This window comes from Fragaria vesca, unplaced genomic scaffold (genome assembly GCF_000184155.1).
Source record: "Fragaria vesca subsp. vesca unplaced genomic scaffold, FraVesHawaii_1.0 scf0513070, whole genome shotgun sequence".
NCBI lineage: Eukaryota > Viridiplantae > Streptophyta > Magnoliopsida > Rosales > Rosaceae > Fragaria > Fragaria vesca.
In genome coordinates, this window is record NW_004443442.1 from 136,988 (window position 1) to 157,252 (window position 20,265).

The window sequence follows — 20,265 nt, forward strand, 5'->3', positions numbered from 1 at the left end:
ATATAGCCCTCCTTCACGCTGGAAGAGAAGTCTCAAAATAGATGAATGGGTGCCATCTTTTCTGTGTCTGAACAAATTGTGACATAAAGGAGAACACTTGTATATGAATAAGGGAAGCCATAGCTGGTCAGTTGGTGGTCAGTCTTAAGTCTTAAACTGCAAAACCAAGTGACATACAGCATCAACAAAAAGAAAAAAAAGGAAAGAAGCCAATTACACATGTCATTATAAAAAGAGAAAAAGAGACGTTGTAAGCCGTTCTAAGGAGGAGGATCTCATTCACCACGAGGACGAGGAGGTAGGTTTCTCAAGCTTTCTCCTTTGTTTTCTCTTTTGTTCAATTGATTGAATCTCACAACCATCTTTGATTGTTGTTTTTCGATTTCTGATTTAGGGTTTGATATCGTTGGATTCAATTTCAGGGAAATGACGGACGGTTCTGATCTCTCTCGCTGACGATTGTGACTTCGTTTTTTTTTTTCAGGTCTTGGTAATCCTTTCAATATTTACATCAACTAAAATTTTCTTTCACAACGATTTTCATTTATAGATTCGTGTTCATATTTCAATGTTTTCGGTTTTCTTTAGGAATCGGACGGAGAAGTTGATCAAGGAATCGGATATAATTGAGGTATTGAGCTCTAGTTAAGCTTCTGATTTGGTTGATTGGTATGCAGCTTCTGGGTGAGGTAAATGAATTTGGGATCTTCAATTTTGGCGGATTTGGATTTTGATTAGCTGATCGGGTATTTTTTTTCTTCTTCTAGTTTTGTAGATCAATATGATCTCCTCTTATATATTGAGAAAGAGAGAAAGTGAGAAAGTTCTGAAGATTTGACCTTCGGAGGAGCAGCTTGGTATTTACACGAAATCCCTCTCTGCTTTCTTTTTCTTTTGGGTTTTATTCACTATTTTGTTTCTTCTTCAACTTTGGGTTTGTTTATTTTATTAAGATGGGTATTGTTTGAAGTTTATATTCCGAGTACTGATCAGGATTTTTTGTTTTGACAGATTAAAAATCAGTGATCTTTTGGGTTTTGAAGTCTGTGAATATGGTATGTTCCTAATCGTTTGTAGTTGTTTTTTCTGTTAATATGGTAAGCACTTTATCATCAGGAAACTCCAAACCCAGAATTTAATGATTTGGAAATTGGTCTGATGCCTTTTGGATTAATAGTGGAAGTTCATACCCCAACATTAAGTTCAGGATGATATTGACATTAAGTTTAAGATGATATTAATATAGGTTTAGAAGTGTAGACTTTATTTCCATGAAAGACCCTAACTTTGTGCCTGAAACTCTTTTGCTCTGTTTTGCATTAATTTCCATGGGTCTCAACTCTTCTGCTGTATTATCTTTCCTTTAGATCAAATCATTGTGGTCTGTATTTGTTACACCTCACTCCATCAGAAATATAAGTATCTCAGTGTAGCATTGGTTTCTTCCTTTCATTCTTTAAAATCTCAGTGTGACATTTCTGACAGGGAAAATAAGAATCTAATTTGAGCAGCTCGTGATGCAAGTGTTAATGATCACCTTGGTGTTGTTTGGTATGCATACTGTAATGCATTTGATAATAATGTTTTACGAAACTTCATATATTTCATGTCATCTGCTTGTACATTATTCTGCAAAATGTAACTCCTCTTGGTTTAAAAGTACAGTTGGTGTTTACCAAATTTTGGCTTTTCTGAGCAAGTTATAGAATATGAACCTTAGATATGCTGTTTGTTTTTTGTTTGTTCTGGAAATAAAGAGGGAAGTTCAAATCTTCTCTCATGTATCTTGGAGTTTATACCTGTGAATTGTGCTAATTTGATTGGAGAACACATTCCTTTTATTCAAAACTAAAACCCTATCTTCGATGTGTACCATATTGTTATGCTGCTTTGAAACACAAAACATGTGTTTTATGCATACCATCTTGGCATATTGATTTCAGTTTAGCAGTCATGAGTTGGAAAACCTTTTATGTTGCTTTGTTTTCAGTTTAATCTATTTCTCTTATTTTAAGAAGAAAGAGCTATATGAGCTTGAGCGAATGGACAGAAAAAGGATGATCAGAGGGAAGTTGAACTGCAGGATGCTCATTATTAAAGAGTTCATCAATGTATGTTGCAAGGGATGTGTCGTACTATGTTGACTAAACTATGCTCCCTACCAGTTAGGAGCCCAGTTGGTTCACTAAAAGAGTTGGTTGGAAATACAAAGTTGCTAATCGCAGGCAATAGAAAATTCTAAAAGGTACTATTACAGTCTCGCTTCATTGCCTGTACATAGAAGCCTATTATTGCCTGCACTCAATTGTGTTCTTGAACTAATTATGTTTCCAATTGCACAGCTTTTTAATTAAAGATTTTACTTGCTTTGTGTTTGCACTACAAAAGCAAGACTCTTTTTTCATAAAGTTTCTTTGTCTCTACTGTTAAATGTGCTTAAAATTCTTTTTGGTGATTAATGTGCAGCTCTGGAGCTTAGTAGAAAGACAATCGGGTTTGGATCCTATAAATCTGGTTAGGAATTCCATCTTTCACACTGAAGATTTTGTTTTCACTATTAGATCAGCAATACTTTCTTTAAACCAAAATTAATTTCAAGTATCTGTTTTCTGGATTATCCTGAGGAAAAGAGATGAACTGAAGGAAGAGTACAAGTTTGACCGAAGGAGTATGACTTTGAGTATTGGACTCCGTACACACACGACAAGGTAACAACTAACAACATGCGATGTTTTGAATTTCTTGATCTTCTACCTCGCGGTTGCCTGATTTCAACGTGGCTTTTTTTTCTTTATTTTTTTTCGGTTTGGTATATATTTGGGTCTCAGTTGTGTGATTCTGATTTGTTGGCAGATGATGAATCACTTCATCTTCTACCTCGCGGTTTCCAGATTTCAACTATTGATGGATTTGTTTCGATTTCACATCGCTGTGAATAGCTTTCTTTTGTAGTTGTTCTAAGATTTGAGCTTACCACAATTCGGATTCTTGGGAACATCATCTTCTCATGGTCGTTATGGCGGGCAACATGAATTGTTATAGTTGCAAAATGAGAAACTTAATTGCCATTTTTGTTATTTTAGATTTTGCTTTTGTTAGACTCTTTTGTCTGTGACTTATGGCTTGGTTCTTTTGTGAAGGTTTTGTTTTTGATACTGATAAATTGGGTGCTTTGTGTATTGACTTACAGCTTTGTGTTTTTGTGAGCTTTATGTGTTCAGGTGCAACCTTGCATGACTTGCTGAGTTTATATCTTTCATGTAGTTATTGCCAGAATGAAGCAACCGTAAGTCTCTCTCTTTCTTTCTATGATGGGGAATTTTGTCCTGTTGATCTGTTTTGATGATGTTTTTGTTTGCTGTGGTACTTCTTTTACTCACAATTCTGAAAAATCCTTGTCCTGTTGTTTTTTTTTTTTGGGTGTGTTTATCGTTTTCATAGTAATTTCGAGTTAGTTTAGATTGAACTATATATTTGACTAAAGATAATACAATGTTGTGCCGATTTCAGCGGAAGGCTTCTTGCTTATAAATGATTTGGGATTCCCCTATATCTCTGTTTTCTAGAGGCTAGAGTTATATCTGAAGATTGCATGTTGTAATCATATCATTTGACTTCATCAATTATCCTCATAAGCGTACATTTTTAAAGGTACAGACGCTTAGACAAAATCATGAGGTTGCTTGCAAAAGTTGTATGCGAAAAATAGGTGAATATAAATCCCTTGTACATCATCTTCATGTATATCGTTGCTAAAATTGTCTACTTAATGCAATACTATTGTACTGTACTAACATAGGTTTAGGTCCATGAACTGAAAACTAGCCGCTCAAAACTTACACAACTGGAGCTGGAAATGGACAGAACTAAAACACAGGGGAGTAGAGAATGTCATTTTTTTTTTCACTCATCATGCTCTAAAAATAGTACCTGATTGCATGTACCATAGTTCCTCCATGTATATTTAAAAGTTTTTCATTTTGCAAATTGTGGAAAGTTTTTATATTTGGATCCATGTAAATTTAAAAATGTTTCGTTTTGCAAATTGAGGAAATTTTTAATATTTGGATTTGGTATTTTTAACAGTTTTATCAACTCCCAACTCCACTTCTATACTAAGTGAAAGAATCGTATCTTCTAACTAATTCCATATGGTGATCTTTTTTCATGCTGAATTTTCATACGGTGATCTATCATTCTGGGTTTTCATATAGTGCTATTTTTTATGTGCATTACAGGATCAATCAATATAGTTGCGGTGAGGAGGACAAGGACAGGATTTGGTCTGTTTTGGCTTTGGACGGTAGTTAATTCGTTCTTTCTGGACGTCTGGGAAACCATTTTTGCTCTTTTCTCTCAATTTTCTTATTCTCCGTTATGATCTTTGATTGATTGGACCTTTTGGTTTATGCTGAGTTCAATTGGCGGTTTCATTTTTGGGTAATTTTTCAGGCAAAATTAGTCTTTACCTGCAATGTCTTCCTTTTTTCTTTTCTTTTTTTGATTTAGAATGGAATAATTGCATTTATAAACAAACTGCAATGTACTGAAATAAAGTGAAAACTATATCGATTATGTAGTGGCTTCAAAGAAAGAAAACTTGCTTTCATCTTCTTGATTTAATTTTCAAGTTTGCTTAATCTGAGTTTCAATCTGATTTTCGTTTCTTTATTTTTTTTAAAATATTTTGATGCCAGTTGAACCCACGAGCCAGCAGATGTTGCATATAGCACCATCCACTACGCTACAAGGGGGACGGGCTTTCGTTTCTTTCTTCTTTTGCTCTCCAGTGCCACCCGAAGACAAAATTGGAGAGATAACTGGAGCTGGCTGGAAACTAAAGATAGCTCAATTGCTTCGATCTTGTTTCCTGTTTTTCACCATCCTCTTATTAATGTGCAATGCCTTTTCTGTTGTTCATATCCGGTGAATTAGCATAGCAGTCTGGGTGATTCTTTGTTTGATTTCAATACTGGTTACGAGTTATCATTCGGTTTTCTTTTTTCATGGTGAATTTGAGTTTTTTTGGTTTTGGGTTTCCGAATTTTGGCAATTTGAGATATGGGTACCGAATTTGGATCGAGACTGTTTTTTGTGACATAGAGATTTGGTAGCTGTGATTTTCAAGCCAGATTTCTAAAGCTTCTCCCATTCTTTCAATTCCAGGTGAGAAATGAATTCTGGATTTAGTCTGGCTAATTGGTTTTCAAGTCATGTTTATCTTCATTTCTTTTTCTGATTGATTAGAGTTTAAAAGATTGGTTTTTGTGCTTGAGAATTATACTTCATACTTAGTGAGAAGTTCCCTGTTTGTTTGCATTTTTTTTTTCCCAAGCCCCACTCATGCACTACCTGAGGTTTAGGATTCAGAGTAGATTCTCAGGAAGCTGAATAGGTGTAGATTGAGAACATTATGTCTTTAATTGAGAACCTTGATTTCAAAAGATATCCTTATGATGAATCTGTTTGGTTTAAATTTCAATTATGTTCGGTTCAAACAACTTTGAGATTGAAGGGTTTGCCCCTTTTGTCCCTATTGATCAAGCCCACTCTACAAAAGTCATCTGATGTGCCTGACCAGTGGATCAACTCGGCCACACAGTCTTGTGTATTTTGTCCGTCAGGAGATGAATGGTTACCGACTTTATACGGTTAGCTGTCTATGAACTATTCCTGTGATAGCATTCTGTAATTCTTGTCAAGTCCATGTCAGTTGGGCATGATTATATGATTTATATCATATAACCAAATAGGGAATTGGGTTGTGTAGACTAGAATATGATCATATTGAAAATTCTTTACAATAGGCATAAGAATAGAACAATATTACGTTCTTTGGGTGTTGAAAATGAAGAACCAATCAACAGAGACATCAAGTGCATCCAAGTGTCATGAACAATCTTGTGAATTGGTCAAGTAGAACCATGCTTGTGCACCATGAAAAGAGATGAAACTAAAAAACAAACTAATGATTAATAAATAGGCCAAATTTTCACAATTATTACGAAAGAAGCAGAAAACAAAATGGAACAGAAACAACTTTGATCAAATCACAGATTTCATTAGCATATTTTGTGGTTTCAATGTCTGCATTGTCAATAAAGGCTTGCATCACAGCATTTGCTTATAATGTCTCGTGTGCATATGTTATGTACCGCATCACAGTTACATGCATACCATCAATCACGTACTAAATGTGTAAAAACACTAAACAAATATTATCTTTCGTATATACCCTTTTGTTTTTCCCAGGACGCGTCCAATGCTTAATGGAGAAACTTCCGAGGAAATTTACCTGTTCTTACCATTGTTTTTGCAATATTTACGTCAATAGCTCATTTGCTGAGGTCATATGTTCATTTGAAAGCCAAAGGGATGTCCATTGTTGGCTTTTGATTTCCTTGACGTACCTATTGTATCTGCATGGAGCCTGGTATGTTTTACAGTTGTAATAGTACTTTTCTCGTCAGGAGATGGAATTTCTCTGACTTCCTGTATTTCTTTCTGTCTGGAAGCATCATATTATGCTGTCAATGGCTTCCGTGAATTTGCTTTTTGTAAAGGTTTGTTCGAATAAATTTGGAGTAGCATTTTATTATTTTCTCATTATTATCTAAAACTATATAATTATGTATTTATATTGCAGACTGTCTGACTTTACTAAATTTGGAGCAACTTTTCTTCTTATCTATTTCTGCTTTTCTGCTTATCTGCTTATAATTATATTGCATCCGTATATAATCATGATATATACACATTAATCATGGTTATTCCAAGTTCATGTAGAATTCTTCTTGTATACAGATGATCTTGTAAGGTTGTTATCTACTAATTGCTGATAATTATTAGTTGGTGATTGCTGAAACATATTTTGCGTTGCAATATCAGTAGAGCCTGGAAAACTTGTTACCATCTTTTACAGGTTAGCAAACTTACACTGAGGTGAAGTCCAATGTTAGTGCTGAATTCTTCAATTTATAACTTTCATCTCAAGGTTTTCTGGTTGTATGTTATGAATGTGCTTAGGAGAGAGGTGTCCAGAGTGACAAGTTTGCCTTTATTGCATACCTTTTTTATCTGGCATACGCACCTCTTTATCTTGCTGGGCCAATTCTAAGCTTCAATGCCTTCGCTTCACAGGTTCGCCACTTCAAACCATATGGAAAGGGAATGATTAGGTGCTCTCTTTTTCCATTTTTTTCGCTCATAAACCTTGATAGGTCAATTCTTGCAAGCTGAGAAGAGCTCGCCTCCTGTGAGACAAAGCTGTAGTATCTTCCCAAGAAATCTGTATCAATGCGCCACAGCTCCTCCTTAGTTACCTAAGAGTTGTCAGAGTCTGGTCTGTCCTTCCATTTAATTAAATACTTCTGGTAGCCACCTTGTCTTGTTGAAACTACTTGCTCATCCACTGTGTTTTCAACCAAATCTCTCTTGGGAGCATTGGGACGGGGTAGAGGTGGAGTGAAAGGTGAGAACTCAGAAGAAAATGGCAGTGAGGGCACCACAGGTTCTTTATAGGGAAGCAGGTCCTCCAAATTAAGTGGGAGCTCTACACATACATTGGTTCCAGCCCTTTGCAATATTTTAGAAGGTCTAATGCTGCGAACTTGCAACTTAGGGCCTTTAGAAAAACGCTCAGGTCGAACCCGAACCATTACAAAGTCTGCCACTGAAAACTCCTTGAAGGCTCAGTGCGGATCACCAGCCATCTTATATCGCTCATTGCTTTCATTAATCCTACGTTAATCTCAGCATGAAACTCATGATATGATTTGCAAACTAACTGGCTGACTGTGAGGGCCTATGTTCCACTGTCATGGGAATGAGATCTATAGGAGCTCTAGGCTTGTGACTATAGGCAGCTTCAAAAGGGCTCATTCCTACAAGGTTTACTTCTCTGGTTATTTGATGTATCCATTGCCTGAATTGATTTTTTTTTTTAATCTTTATTTGTCTGCTGTAATCGAGTTCTGTTCATTGTTATGAGATATTTATGATAAATTGCCGAGTTAAGTCAATTGGTAAAACTATGAAACCGGTTGTCCTGCTCATTCTTTTTTCTGTTTGTTCCCCTATTAATGATGGGACTTATAGAATGGTTGAAGTGTTTCCTATCATATTTGACATCTCCGGCGAAACACAGGATGTTTCTGATCCTGAAGTTCTGGTGGCTTTTCCAATTCTTGGTGATTCAGATGAGGCAAGTTTTGTGGCCTGGACAACTACTCTGTCGACTCTTCCTGGCCATTTAGAACTATGTGTCAATGCAAAATTTACCTATTTGAACTTCCGTTTCCTTCATCACAGTTTGGATAACTAATTTATCATCAATTCTAGTGTTGGTTTATATGTTGGTACACATGTTTGCCTTGGCTATTATAGTATTGTGTGTTCATCTCTACTGTTGCTTTAACTGATATTTCATTACATACTGGAAAATGTATTGCCAATTTAGGGTCCATTTGCCTTAACCTTTTGTTTCTAAAAGTTATATTTATCAGGTGTCAGTTTTGGCTGCAACCAAAACAGAACTAAGCTGGACCTTACTTTGAATCGTAAACCTAGGAGCTGAATGCGTGATCTCGTTAAAACAAATAGAAGTAGATTAGGATGATGATTTTTGTTACAAATAGAAGTAGATTATGATTATTGATGTTGAAGCCAATTAGTTGATCATGATGAGAGATTATTGTAAGTTATCTTTCTTTTCTTGATCAGGTTTTGGTTTGTTTTTCTTTTTTAATATCTTTAGCGCATTTGTAGTTAGTATATCTATGCTGACTCAGGTTATGTTGTGGTTTCTGTCTGAAAGAAGGTTATTGGATCAATCTGTGGTGCTATCCGGTTTCTTTTTGTATTAGTGTTGTTTCAACCTCAATCAGTAACTATGAAGACCTTTTTTTTTTTTTTTCTTTTCACAGACAAAAGCATGTTATTTACTATAGCTATTCAGTTCTAAAACACAAATCCCAACAGTTCAACAAAATAATCAACACTAACACGGCATTGTAAGACGAAGATTAAGAGAGCTCCGCCCCAACGCGCAGGCATGTTTCCTAGTTTGGGTCTATTGAATATTGGTACAAAGGTGCTCATGTTTGAATTATCACTAATTGTGGTGGTGGCTGTTTCATCTATTATCTCAATTGTGTGGTTCTTAGTGTTGCTCTTTACAATCTGTGCCTATCCCAATGGGTAGGTCAAGATCATCATGTGAACTATCAGTCTTTGAACTTTTAACATGTCCAAGAAAAAAAAAGTATGTGTAGTTTTGGCTGATACTCTTATCTCCCACTTTACTATGTTTTGTTTCATTCCGGCTGTTTTTTCTTGGATCCTTTAGTTGTTTTTTCTTGGATCCTCTAGTCAGAGTTGCAAAAGCAATCTAAGTTTGTTGGGTTTTTTTAGAAATTTTTTTCTTAGTTGATGGGTATGCATTTTTCACTGAAAATGAAGCTCCAGGTGGTATCCAGGCTTGAGTAAGGCTGAGCAGGGAAGATTAACTTTGCATTTTCCAGATAGAGTTTTATTGGGTTTTCTTTGATATGCTTGATCAATTGACATATAGGTGGGTCTTCAAGATACATGTTTGTCAATATGCCCAAGAGAGATGTGGTTTCTTGGACTAGTATGGTGGGGTGGTTATGCACAGAGGTTTATTTGAGGAGGCAATGACACTATTCCAACAACTGGTGCAGGGTGGGAAGCTGAGCCGAATGATGCTACAATTGTCAACGTCATGTTCTTCTGTTTGTTCCTTGAGTTCAGACCAGCAGGTGCATTCCTTTATCAGTACACTGCCATATCTCAGGGTGAGTAACAATTGGAGATGCCTTGATCAACATGAACGTCAAGTGTGGTGGACATTTGTGTGCGGGTCTTTCCCTTTTTAAGACCCTGTAGTGCAAATATATCATTTGGTCACAACAATAAGCTGTATGGCCATGAGTTGACCATACTGCTCTTTTCCCGAACTAGGCAGTGGGGTTTCTCCTGATACTGAAATCTTCCTTGGGTTGTTAACAGCATGCAGTGATGCAAACCTGGTAAAGCAACTGTTGATGTTCTTCAATGCTATGAAGAAAGTTCACTGGAATCTCCTTGAAACACAGAATGATGCTTGTTTGGTCGATATGTATGGTCGAGCTGGGCTCTTGGAGGAAGCAGAGGCTTTTTAAGAATTGCATGTGGAAGCTTCTGGTTGTGTTAGATGAGCAGGTACTTGATGCTTTCAAAATTCATGGGAATGAGAGGATGGTTGAGAGAATTAGACAAGGACTCTTGAATAATGAGAGAGCGAGAAATGGAATGTGCCCTGTTACCCAATGCTTTTGCTAAACATGAAAGGTGGGATGATAAGGTTCATGATGAATTAAGGAGTATTGGGTTTGAAGAGTGACACAGCCAGGTTCTAGCTGATTGAGATCAATTGATCCAATATACCTATACTTCGTATGATCCTCATACTACCAAATATGGTGTGGTTTCAGAAATTTGAGTGAATATGGTGATATCTGAAGATAAAACCCAGTTTGAGATGTGTCAAATCGTTCTCTGAAAAATGAGAACCAGAAGAGGGGTTGAAGCTGCAGAGGAACAGAGAAGTAGGAATCAGTAACGGCCAATAAGATGGACCCAACCTGTCAGCGCGAAGATCAAAGGCAGAATTAGCAGTAGATGTGAGCTTTGGTGTGCTCTCTGGCGCTTGTGACTTGGGGAGCTGAACCACTAGTTATCTGGGTAAGTGCATAAAATTGCACTCTATTGGGGAAGTGCATAAAATCGCACTAGTCTAAATAATGTTTCTCATCTGGCGTGAATTACAATTGCAAATACATTGCAGTTGAATTCTTTGTTCTACTTATCTGCATTCATGCTCCGCACAACTTATATTTCTCTAAAACGTTATAGTTCTTTATGATTGTTGCTTTATGCATGCCTTTTTTTTCTTTTGTCTTTTTTCCCTGAAGCTTGTTTAGTTTTTTTACAGAAAATGAAGGCTGAAACTTACAGGAATTGGTATTACTAGCAAGGAAATGGAGCAAGATTGTTGTTTATTGGAAGAATCTCAATTCAGTCATTAAAAAGACTACGGCATCAGAGAAGCCTAAAATACCTGATCACCAAAATCTAGATTCCTGCTAGTGATTTCTTTTCTGCACGAATCTCAGGGGATGGAAGTAGAATTAAAAGAGATTCATAGCTATCGCTAAGCGATGGTTGTGAAGGATGACAACTATCAATTGGTGAATCGGATTCTCAAGGTGATAGGAGCCGTGATTCTGATGATGAAGCAAGCTCCCGATGGGGCTAATGAACACGTCTAATTATTGGCATTATTAAACAAGATAAAGCATATACGATAATTAACTCTCTTTTTTATTCCTTGTGCGTTATGATAATTTAATAGTTATAATAACGTTTGATTGTGCACCAAGTATCAAAATGTCAATCAAAGCATATTAGCTAGTTCCTTTTCTTATCTATAGCCAAAGAAGCGTGATTGGTATATTTGTTAAGAGAATTACTGACATTGTTGCCCTTTTCGGAAGGGTTTGAGATTTTAGCTTCTGGATTTCTCTTTTTTTTTTTTTAGTTTGATTTGTTATGAAATTAGAAAATTTATTGAATTTGACGTTATATTTAAATTGATCTAGATCATTAAATCTTTTTAAATCTAATGACCAATAAATTGTGTTAAAATTAATATCAAATCTCACGTCTCACAAAACCAGACCATAAGCCCTCATTGATCTAAAATACAAATTCACCCGACTTCAATGGCAAGTCAAAAGGGCTGGTATTTGGGGTTGTGTAAGAAAGTAAAAAAGATAATTACATTTGAGGCTAGCGATAATTATCGAGTGAGAGGAGTAGGGATAGTCCTCTTCCTATAAATACTGCATGCCCAAGTGATCAGATCCCTGAGATCTTTATAAATCCCATTCTTTGTTTCTCCTTCTTCTTCTTCTTCTTCTTCTTCTTCTCTGTGGACTGATAATGGCCAACGACAAGGGTCTGATCGTTAGTTTCGGCGAGATGCTGATCGACTTCGTGCCGACGGCCTCGGGCGTCTCGCTGGCGGAAGCTCCGGGGTTCTTGAAGGCCCCTGGTGGCGCCCCCGCCAACGTGGCGATCGCGGTGGCTCGGCTCGGCGGACACGCCGCCTTCATCGGCAAACTCGGTGACGACGAGTTCGGGCACATGCTGGCCGGAATCTTGAAGGAGAACGACGTCTCCGGTGAAGGGATCCTGTTCGACCAAGGCGCACGCACCGCTCTGGCCTTCGTGACCCTACGCGCCGACGGAGAGCGCGAGTTCATGTTTTATCGGAACCCCAGCGCCGATATGCTGCTGAAGCCTGAAGAGCTCAATTTCGAGCTCATCAGATCGGTAAGTTTGGTTCGCTGACTTTACGCACACGTCAGTCGTTGCTCCCGATACTAGATCTGAATACTAGTCTTCATTATTACACACCAAACCACGCGATCCTTCGTTTACTTTTTACTCATAACTCATTTTATCTGTTTTCATGATTATTGGTGGATGGATCTTTATTTTATATTTTTCATTTCTGTTTTTGTTTCCGAATTTCATGATGATGATGATGTTGCCGAAAAAAAAAATATATGTTGTTATTCTATGATTGTATGGTGCTGCTGGGTGGTAGGTCCCGCCCCTTGTGGATCTGGGAGTTTGAGATATTGTATAGGAACAGAGACTGAGATTGTTTTTGTTTTGCTGTGGCCTGTGGGCTATGGGACGTGGATTTAGTGAAAATAGAACATTTAAAAAAGAGACAGTTTTGTTGCCATCCGATCATCTGAAAAACAGGTTAGGTTTCACTTTGACCTGCTCGCACGCCTACCCACCAAATCATGACAAACATAACATGTTTTCTATTTGTTAAATTCATTCACATGTCTACATTACAGAGCATGTTTCAGTGCTTGGACTTTTTCTTTGCAAGGCTAGTGGTTGAACGGTTTTTTTTTCCTTGTATTTTCTAAATGATAGTTGTTTGTGATATGCATGTTGGTCAGATGCGCAGTTATTTTTATTGCAAACTGATAGTACAATGTACTCCTCCAGCCTTACCAAGCATACTTGCCGTGGGCCCATAAAGTTTAACCTGTTTACAAGAGTCAAATGAATATAATTGGCAAAACGTTGCGGGTTGTTCACCTGTTCTTCAAAGATTCTTTGTTTTTTCTTTCTTGACACAAATGTTGTTGTCTGTGTATTATTTTGCAGGCCAAAGTTTTCCACTATGGATCAATAAGTTTGATCGTGGAGCCATGCAGGTCAGCACATCTAAAGGCAATGGAGGTTGCCAAAGAAGCAGGTGCCTTGCTCTCCTATGACCCGAACCTCCGGCTACCACTGTGGCCCTCACCTGAGGAGGCATGCGAGCAGATAATGAGTATCTGGGAAAAGGCAGACGTGATCAAGGTCAGCGATGTGGAGCTTGAGTTCCTCACAGGAAATCCCAAGATTGATGATGAAAATGCACTGACTCTATGGCACTCTAACTTGAAGCTCCTCCTTGTCACTCTTGGTGAGCATGGTTGCAGATACTACACTAAGGTCAGCACTACTTTGCATACCAATGTGCTTTTGAGTAATTCTGACTTTCAGTTGCTTGCTTGCATTCATTCATTTAGGACGGTTGGTAGTTTGTTGTCATGATTTTCTGTTGCTTGCAGTTGCGGAGAAAGGAGGTTGGATAGGGCCCCAATCTTAATAGTCATTGATTATAAAAACCAAACAATAATCAAGAGTGCATATAAGTTTTCAATAACAGTTATTAAAAAAAAATAAAAGGGAGAAAATTTAGCATTATACTCGACATATTTTACACTGAAGTCAAGAGTAGAGAAGCATAATTCTGACTCATTTCTTTTTGCTGATAATCAAACACAGAATTTCCGTGGATGTGTTGAAGCTTTCCATGTAACTGCGGTAGATACTACTGGTGCTGGTGATTCATTTGTGGGTGCTCTGCTCGTGAAAATTGTTGATGACCAATCCATTCTTGATGTAAGTCAAGTAGTAGCTAGATAGGTGGAGTATCACCTAGTTATCTCTATGTTCATAATGTATTTAAAGGGTAGATGGATTTCTTTGTATTATTTGCAGGATGAGCCAAGGTTGAGGGAAGTACTCAAATTTGCAAATGCATGTGGAGCAATTACAACAACCAAGAAGGGAGCAATTCCTGCACTTCCCAATGAGTCTGAAGCCCTCGCCCTAATCAAAGGGGCATAGATTCATTCATGTTGTTCATCCAACTTTCTAGGACTTTCGTTTCAAGCTTCTTTGTTTTTGTTGTGGGAGTGTTGTCCAAGCTCAGTAATTCTTCTCTCTTTGCGTGTGTTGACAGTAAACTTACCCCTTGCATCAGAGAATAAATGTTAATTTTTGGCTTTATTTTTGTAGTTTAAAGTCATTTTGGTTCTGTTTAGTCTGTTTATATCAAATGAGGAGTAATTGTTTGGATACAAATTTGCTTCCCATCTTATTTTCCCACTTTCATCCCCACCCACCCCACATGACATGTGTCCATTTTCTTTTTGAAAAGGGGTTTGGAACCCAGCCTAGCTAGGAGGCTCAACCCCACGCCCGGACACGTGTCCATTTTCTTTAGAGATGTGAAATTCACACACCCTAAATTAAAATTCACACTCCATTTTTTCTTATTTGGTAACTTAAACTTTGTCTTTAGTGACTTAAACTTTGTCTTTTGGGAATGTGTTAACCAAAAAAGAGAAGAGAGTGTGCAGATTTTAATTTAGGGTGTGTGGATTTCACATCCCTTAATACTTATGCAATCAATTTACATTTAAAAAAATTACGTTGCAAGGCTTACGCCTTACGCCTTACGCCTTATTAAGGCTCTCTCAAAATTGTCTCGGCTACACCTTAGCCTTTTAAAACATTGGTTGACATACATCATATGCAATCAAGTTTAACTTTGGAACTTCGATTTCAAGAAAGAATTGAAGCAAAGAGGTAATAAGATAACTACCCTATTCATTTTTTCGTGTGACTGGTTATGATTTTTTTGCCTCTATATGGTCTTTTTGAGAGAAAGAGACGACAATCTTATTAGAGGTGAAATTAGTAGGGACATTCTCCTCAGAAGGAAAAAATTGAAACCAGAAGTAAAAGCAGCTTTTGCAAGCCTATTCGTAGTGATATTAGCATCTCTACCTATAGATCACAATGATGAATGAGGAAAAGAGGCTAGCTGCGCACTCTAATATCCTCCACCACCCTTCCAAGCTCAGACAAATCCATTCATCCAACATTCTGAACCGCATTCGCCACTACCAAGCAATCTCACTCAAACAAGATTCCATCAAAGTGGAACTCCTCAACTAACATAGTAACATACGAGCAGACCTAAGAGCAATTGCCTCCATAATCGCAGCAGTGTGCATGACTGTCGAAACCACATGCCCCTGCCACTATCATACCAGTGCTATTTCGCACTACGACACCCAACTTAGAGAAAGCTGCATCAGAATTGCTCTTTAACGGGAGGAGACGACCAACTCCACTTGTGTTTAATAGGCAGAACACGGACGGGGCTGTGCGACCTTAAATGCCTGAAAGTAAGCAAAGGACTGAAATAACAATACATTGAGAAATTTATTCGACCAAACACCATTGTTCCTTTCCTTCCAGACCATCCATACAGGCAACAACAGAAGATCAAAGTTCTGCTTCGATAACTTCTGATGATGACATAGAGCTGACCAATCCTGAGCTGAACCTTTTCTGCTAGCTCTGGATACAACAGCTCCAACCTCCAAGTTGTGGAATGCTACCGATCAGATCACAAGCAAAACTACAATCACTAGTAATATGAGCGATGGACTCATCTCCTGAATCACACAAGCAACAACCTCCACCCACAAACAATAGTTGTGGGTAAAATTGAAGAACAAACTCCAAATATGCATTCTGACACTCCAGATCGATTTCCAAAAAGAATACGTAGCCAGTTGATGGAGAAGCTGGGAAACCCTAAACCCCTCTGCCATCAAAATGCAAAATCAGCCGGTCCTCTACCACTCTCTTGCAGTCTTGCTCAAACGGGTCCAAACAATGATGACCTGCTTCATTATTCGGAACTCAAATTTGAAACTTGTGACATCTCAAAACTCTGCCTCAAAACTGGTTGAAACAATGGTCTTGGCAGCCATGGGTCATCTCAAATCCTAACATTAGCGCCTCTACCAATCTGCCACTGTAAGCCACCAAATAAAACCTCCCTAGCCTCATAAATATTCCTCCAACATGCCAACATGCCGGTGGTACAATCGCCACGGGTGCTGTTAGAGAGAATCCTCAGGATAATAGCGAGCCTTAAACAAATGTCCAACCAATGAATTAGGAGACTGCAAGAGGCGCCATCACTGTCTAGAAAGCAATGCTTGATTGTGCGCAAACAAGTCTAGACCACCACTTCTCTTCGTTGGCAAAGCTTCTTTCATGCCAAACAATAAATCTTCCGGTTATCACCTTGGCTTCCCCACCAAAGGTGGCACACATCTGTTGTAAAGAATCACAAAATACTTTGGTAACAAAAAAATATCTCATAGCATAATAGGGTAACGCCGCTCCACCACTCTAATTAAGAGCATCTCCAACAACTTCTCTATAATTTCTCTATTATAGAGAAACAAAAATCAATGCTTTAAAACATTTTTTCTTCTAGAACTCCAACAGTCTTTATTTTAGAGATTTCATCGCCATTCTCCAAATATTTCTCTAAAATTATAGAGTTTGTTGCATTTACGAGGAATTTGATTTTCACTCATTTTCCCATTTTAGATAAAATTATAGAGAATCTGTTGGAGCGAACATATTTGGAGGAATGCATCAATTCAAGAAAAGGTCATTTTTGTAGCTCTAAAGCAAAAAGTAGTTTCTTCAAATTTAGTGGTATGTAGATTGTGGCTGCCAATTTTAGCTTCAATCCAGGATTCCTACTTTTGAATTACACTAGAATCAGAACTATTTCAATGACTACGTGAAAGCCTAACCCATAATCTAAAAGATCCTGCAGATACGCAATGATGCTGGATTTCCATGTCTGCAATTCATCTGACGAAATAAATTCATAATTTTGTAGCATGCTTCGAATGGTACCGAAAAAAGTAAAGAAAAATCTAATCTACCCTTTACATCCACCATAATATTTATAATTGATTTACCACAACCCCCAGTTAAGAAACCGAAGGCATAATCGAAAGAGGATTTGCTAGTCTCCAATCCACATGTTAGTCCAATCTCACTGTGAAGCATAATTACGGCAAGCAATGGATCTTGCATGACAAATTTCCAATACTAAGTTTAACTCTGTTTCAATGGATTCCACTATTCAATTGTTTTTTATTGAACATGTTATTTCATCGTGTCAACTAATCTTCTTCATCAAACTCCTTTCTAGCAATTTCCTAGGAGTTTCTTAGACAATATATATAATTACACAAGTACCCTGTCAGTCAATTTTCCTTACCAACTTACATCTTCAAGGATGTGAGATGACCATGAAGAGATCATTTACAACACAATGGCCTGTGGATTTAATTCACTAACCTCCAGGCGCAAAGACTTCCATGCATTCTTGCATCTTTCCCACTTCTCCTGCAGATGAGCCAAAAATGCCTCTGCCCATTCTTCTTTGCTCCCTCTCATGCTTAAACCATAAGGCACTGAGAAACTATCAACCATTAACAAAAGCAAATGTGAGTTAGGATATCATAGTTTTCAGTATGGTGATTTATATGATATGAGGTCGTCCAAAACTTCTGTACAATTTGTTTTATTTACCATGATTTTTTGGTACAAATTTTCTCTGTCCAATTTTTTGGACTAGTCCCTATTGAACCCCTTTCCCAATTATTCTAAATGTTCTATTTGACAGAAGTACATATGCATGGTAAGCAGCCAACTAAGTGTCGAGGCACAAACAAACTGGCAGACAATGAGCTGAAACCTATCATTGAAAATTTGGTGGAAACTTTTGCCCCTGAACCAGACATTATTTAACATGTGATGCTGTTAACAAGACTACACCAGATAATCTGTGCCAGACAAATGACATAGAAAGCATCACTTCCTAGACATTTCACTGAGCCAGACAACGATATATTGACTGATGTAATTTTTCTGACTAGGTAATAAACATGGGGGGGATAAATGAAGACCAAAGACTGGTTAAACTAGAATGAATAATAGGAGCTTTAAGTGACTAGTAAATAGCAGATAAAATTGTACTTTATGATGCAAGAGCTGATCGCTCAGTACAAGGATACACAAGAATCCAAAAGACTAGTCTTATTCACTAATAGGACTCCTTATAGAACTTGGTGAAACTTGCAAACCTCTAAGTAGATCCTTGTATAATTCCAGTTTTAGGTCTGCTGATAGTAAAGTGTAAAAGTGATTTACGTGTAGTTGGGTTAATAGGTGTGAAACTGAAGAAGAATATATATAAGAATCCTGAAATCGCACCAGAAATAGATCTTAGTACACCAAGATTTTATTGGGATCACTCAACACTATAGTCTGAAAACTAAATTCTCATACACCATATATAAAGCCCAAGAGTTAAGACTCACAGCCATTGTCAATATGGTAAACAAACAAACTTTTATTGAAATAAATATCAAGTATAAATAGAGCACAATGCATTTGCTAAAATTTCTAATGAACTAAAACACCTTAAAAAGAAAAACAGGAGAAGGATCAAAGTAATGAAATGAAGCAGACTAGGCATATAGGCATAACCTCCAGATAACAAAGAGAGAAACACAGACAAAAGAAAGATACATTAGCTCTGAATCCTGATTCTCTACGGAGTCCTTGGATTATGGGTCGAGGTTACCACCAAAGCACTATTAGGAGCGGCAGATACAAATGCACCACAGACCATCATCATCTTTCCTTCATAAAGTTTATTTGGTCTTTTTTACAAATAATTACAAAACAACACGGGAGGGGTTCAAGAATACAGGGAGTGTTCACCTCAAGAGTTCTTCTAGTTCAGATTGTTTATTGGGGGTTCCATTCCTGCAAGTCACACACATTTCAGATCAAACCTATATCTCTAAGTTCAATAATATGATGCACAACTATAAATAATGTATATGTGCTCAAAATAGGAACATTAATATGTAATTCCTCATAAACATCTTTGAGAATCAGAAAAAATTGGTTTTCTCACTTGCAGCTTGTGAAACACGGTGTTTTTCCTTGTTGCAGGGCAGCAGAAATTCGACATTGTAAGACATTTCGGGTGATAATATTAACAGGGTAAGTGTTTACAAACAGGAACTAAGCCCACAAAACTAAATTTCTGGATTTAGCTCCGTTGAGTTGATCATGTTTTGATAAGGAGTAAATATGGATATGATGTGAATGGTTAGGACACAAAGCCAGATTGGAGTGGATCAAGTAGAAGTCCTTGGAAGGATATTTCAGCCGGAACAAGCAAATTTTCCCTCTGCCATAAATCAGTTGTAGGCTATGGAAAAAGGGTGAGGTTTTGGGAAGACTCTTGGTTAGAGGATCAACCCTTGAAATTCTACTTTCCAAGGTTAGCAACTCAGCTCAATTTCCAGTGTGCTGGGACTTGGGGTTCAAAAGAAACTTGAATGACCAAGAGATTGAGGAGTTCTTGGATGATGGAAAGAAGGAAAATGAAGAATGGTGGGCTGGAGGATATCGCTGATGGAATTTATGGTGTTGGGAGTATCTTCAACAATTGTAGGAGCAAGGATGTGGTATTGTTGCAGGATGGGGGTCATTTCACAAGGATAGACAGTATGAAACAATCATTACGGATTTTCACACTTCTTTTCAGCTTGAGAAGTATGAAATGATTCATTTGTTTGCAATGATTGATACGACAGTTCTTCAATAAGAAGAAAAGTTTTAGCATGGACTATGGAGTATGGAGGGAGCAGAGATAGAGGAGATAGAGAAGAGATAAAGTGTGCAGTTGAAATTTTTAAAACAAAATGTTAAGTGATGGAGTAAGGAATCGGTAGAGATGTGGAGAAAGAAAAAAAAAACAGTGAGGTGGATGTAAATTTAGACTTCTTGTCCACAGTATTGTACTTTAAGGATTCAATAAAAATTTCATTTTACTTTGGGTTGATAGAACTTATGTTTCTTTCCGAAGGAAAAGGACATCTACTCTTCTTTTAAAGGAAATTTCGTTTGTTATAAAAATTAAAAAAATTA

The 20,265-nt window shown here is 37.4% G+C and overlaps 2 protein-coding genes and 1 non-coding gene across 3 annotated transcripts in view; 2 read left to right on the top strand and 1 right to left on the bottom strand.

Moving 5' to 3' along the window:
* Positions 1 to 9,709: 9,709 nt before the first annotated feature.
* On the top strand, positions 9,710 to 11,188 carry LOC101310371. Its single transcript, XR_185493.1, has 2 exons — positions 9,710 to 10,743; positions 10,994 to 11,188. It is a non-coding gene; the product is annotated as an uncharacterized LOC101310371 (transcript).
* Positions 11,189 to 11,952: 764 nt separating this feature from the next.
* Positions 11,953 to 14,432, top strand: LOC101309789 (probable fructokinase-2-like). The gene is made up of 4 exons (XM_004309763.1): positions 11,953 to 12,396; positions 13,258 to 13,590; positions 13,927 to 14,043; positions 14,143 to 14,432. The coding sequence occupies exons 1-4, from the start codon at positions 12,004 to 12,006 to the stop codon at positions 14,269 to 14,271; spliced, it is 972 nt and encodes a 323-aa protein (XP_004309811.1). The 5' UTR covers positions 11,953 to 12,003; the 3' UTR covers positions 14,272 to 14,432.
* Positions 14,433 to 17,375: 2,943 nt separating this feature from the next.
* Positions 17,376 to 20,265, bottom strand: part of LOC101310079 — a 6,480-nt gene continuing 3,590 nt past the window's right edge. The window contains exons 6-7 of the mRNA XM_004309764.1: positions 19,045 to 19,089; positions 17,376 to 17,737 (exon numbers count right to left, since the gene is read on the bottom strand). Coding sequence (XP_004309812.1) covers positions 17,578 to 17,737; positions 19,045 to 19,089 — 205 coding nt within the window. The 3' untranslated portion in view covers positions 17,376 to 17,577. The remainder of the gene's footprint in view (positions 17,738 to 19,044; positions 19,090 to 20,265) is intronic.

Excerpts from the sequence above, each read along its gene's own strand:
- LOC101309789 (XM_004309763.1), top strand. The coding sequence starts at position 12,004 with ATGGCCAACGACAAGGGTCTGATCGTTAGTTTCGGCGAGATGCTGATC. Across the intron at positions 13,591-13,926 it reads GTTGCAGATACTACACTAAG|AATTTCCGTGGATGTGTTGA; the intron begins GTCAGCACTACT and ends AATCAAACACAG. Across the intron at positions 14,044-14,142 it reads ATGACCAATCCATTCTTGAT|GATGAGCCAAGGTTGAGGGA; the intron begins GTAAGTCAAGTA and ends TATTATTTGCAG.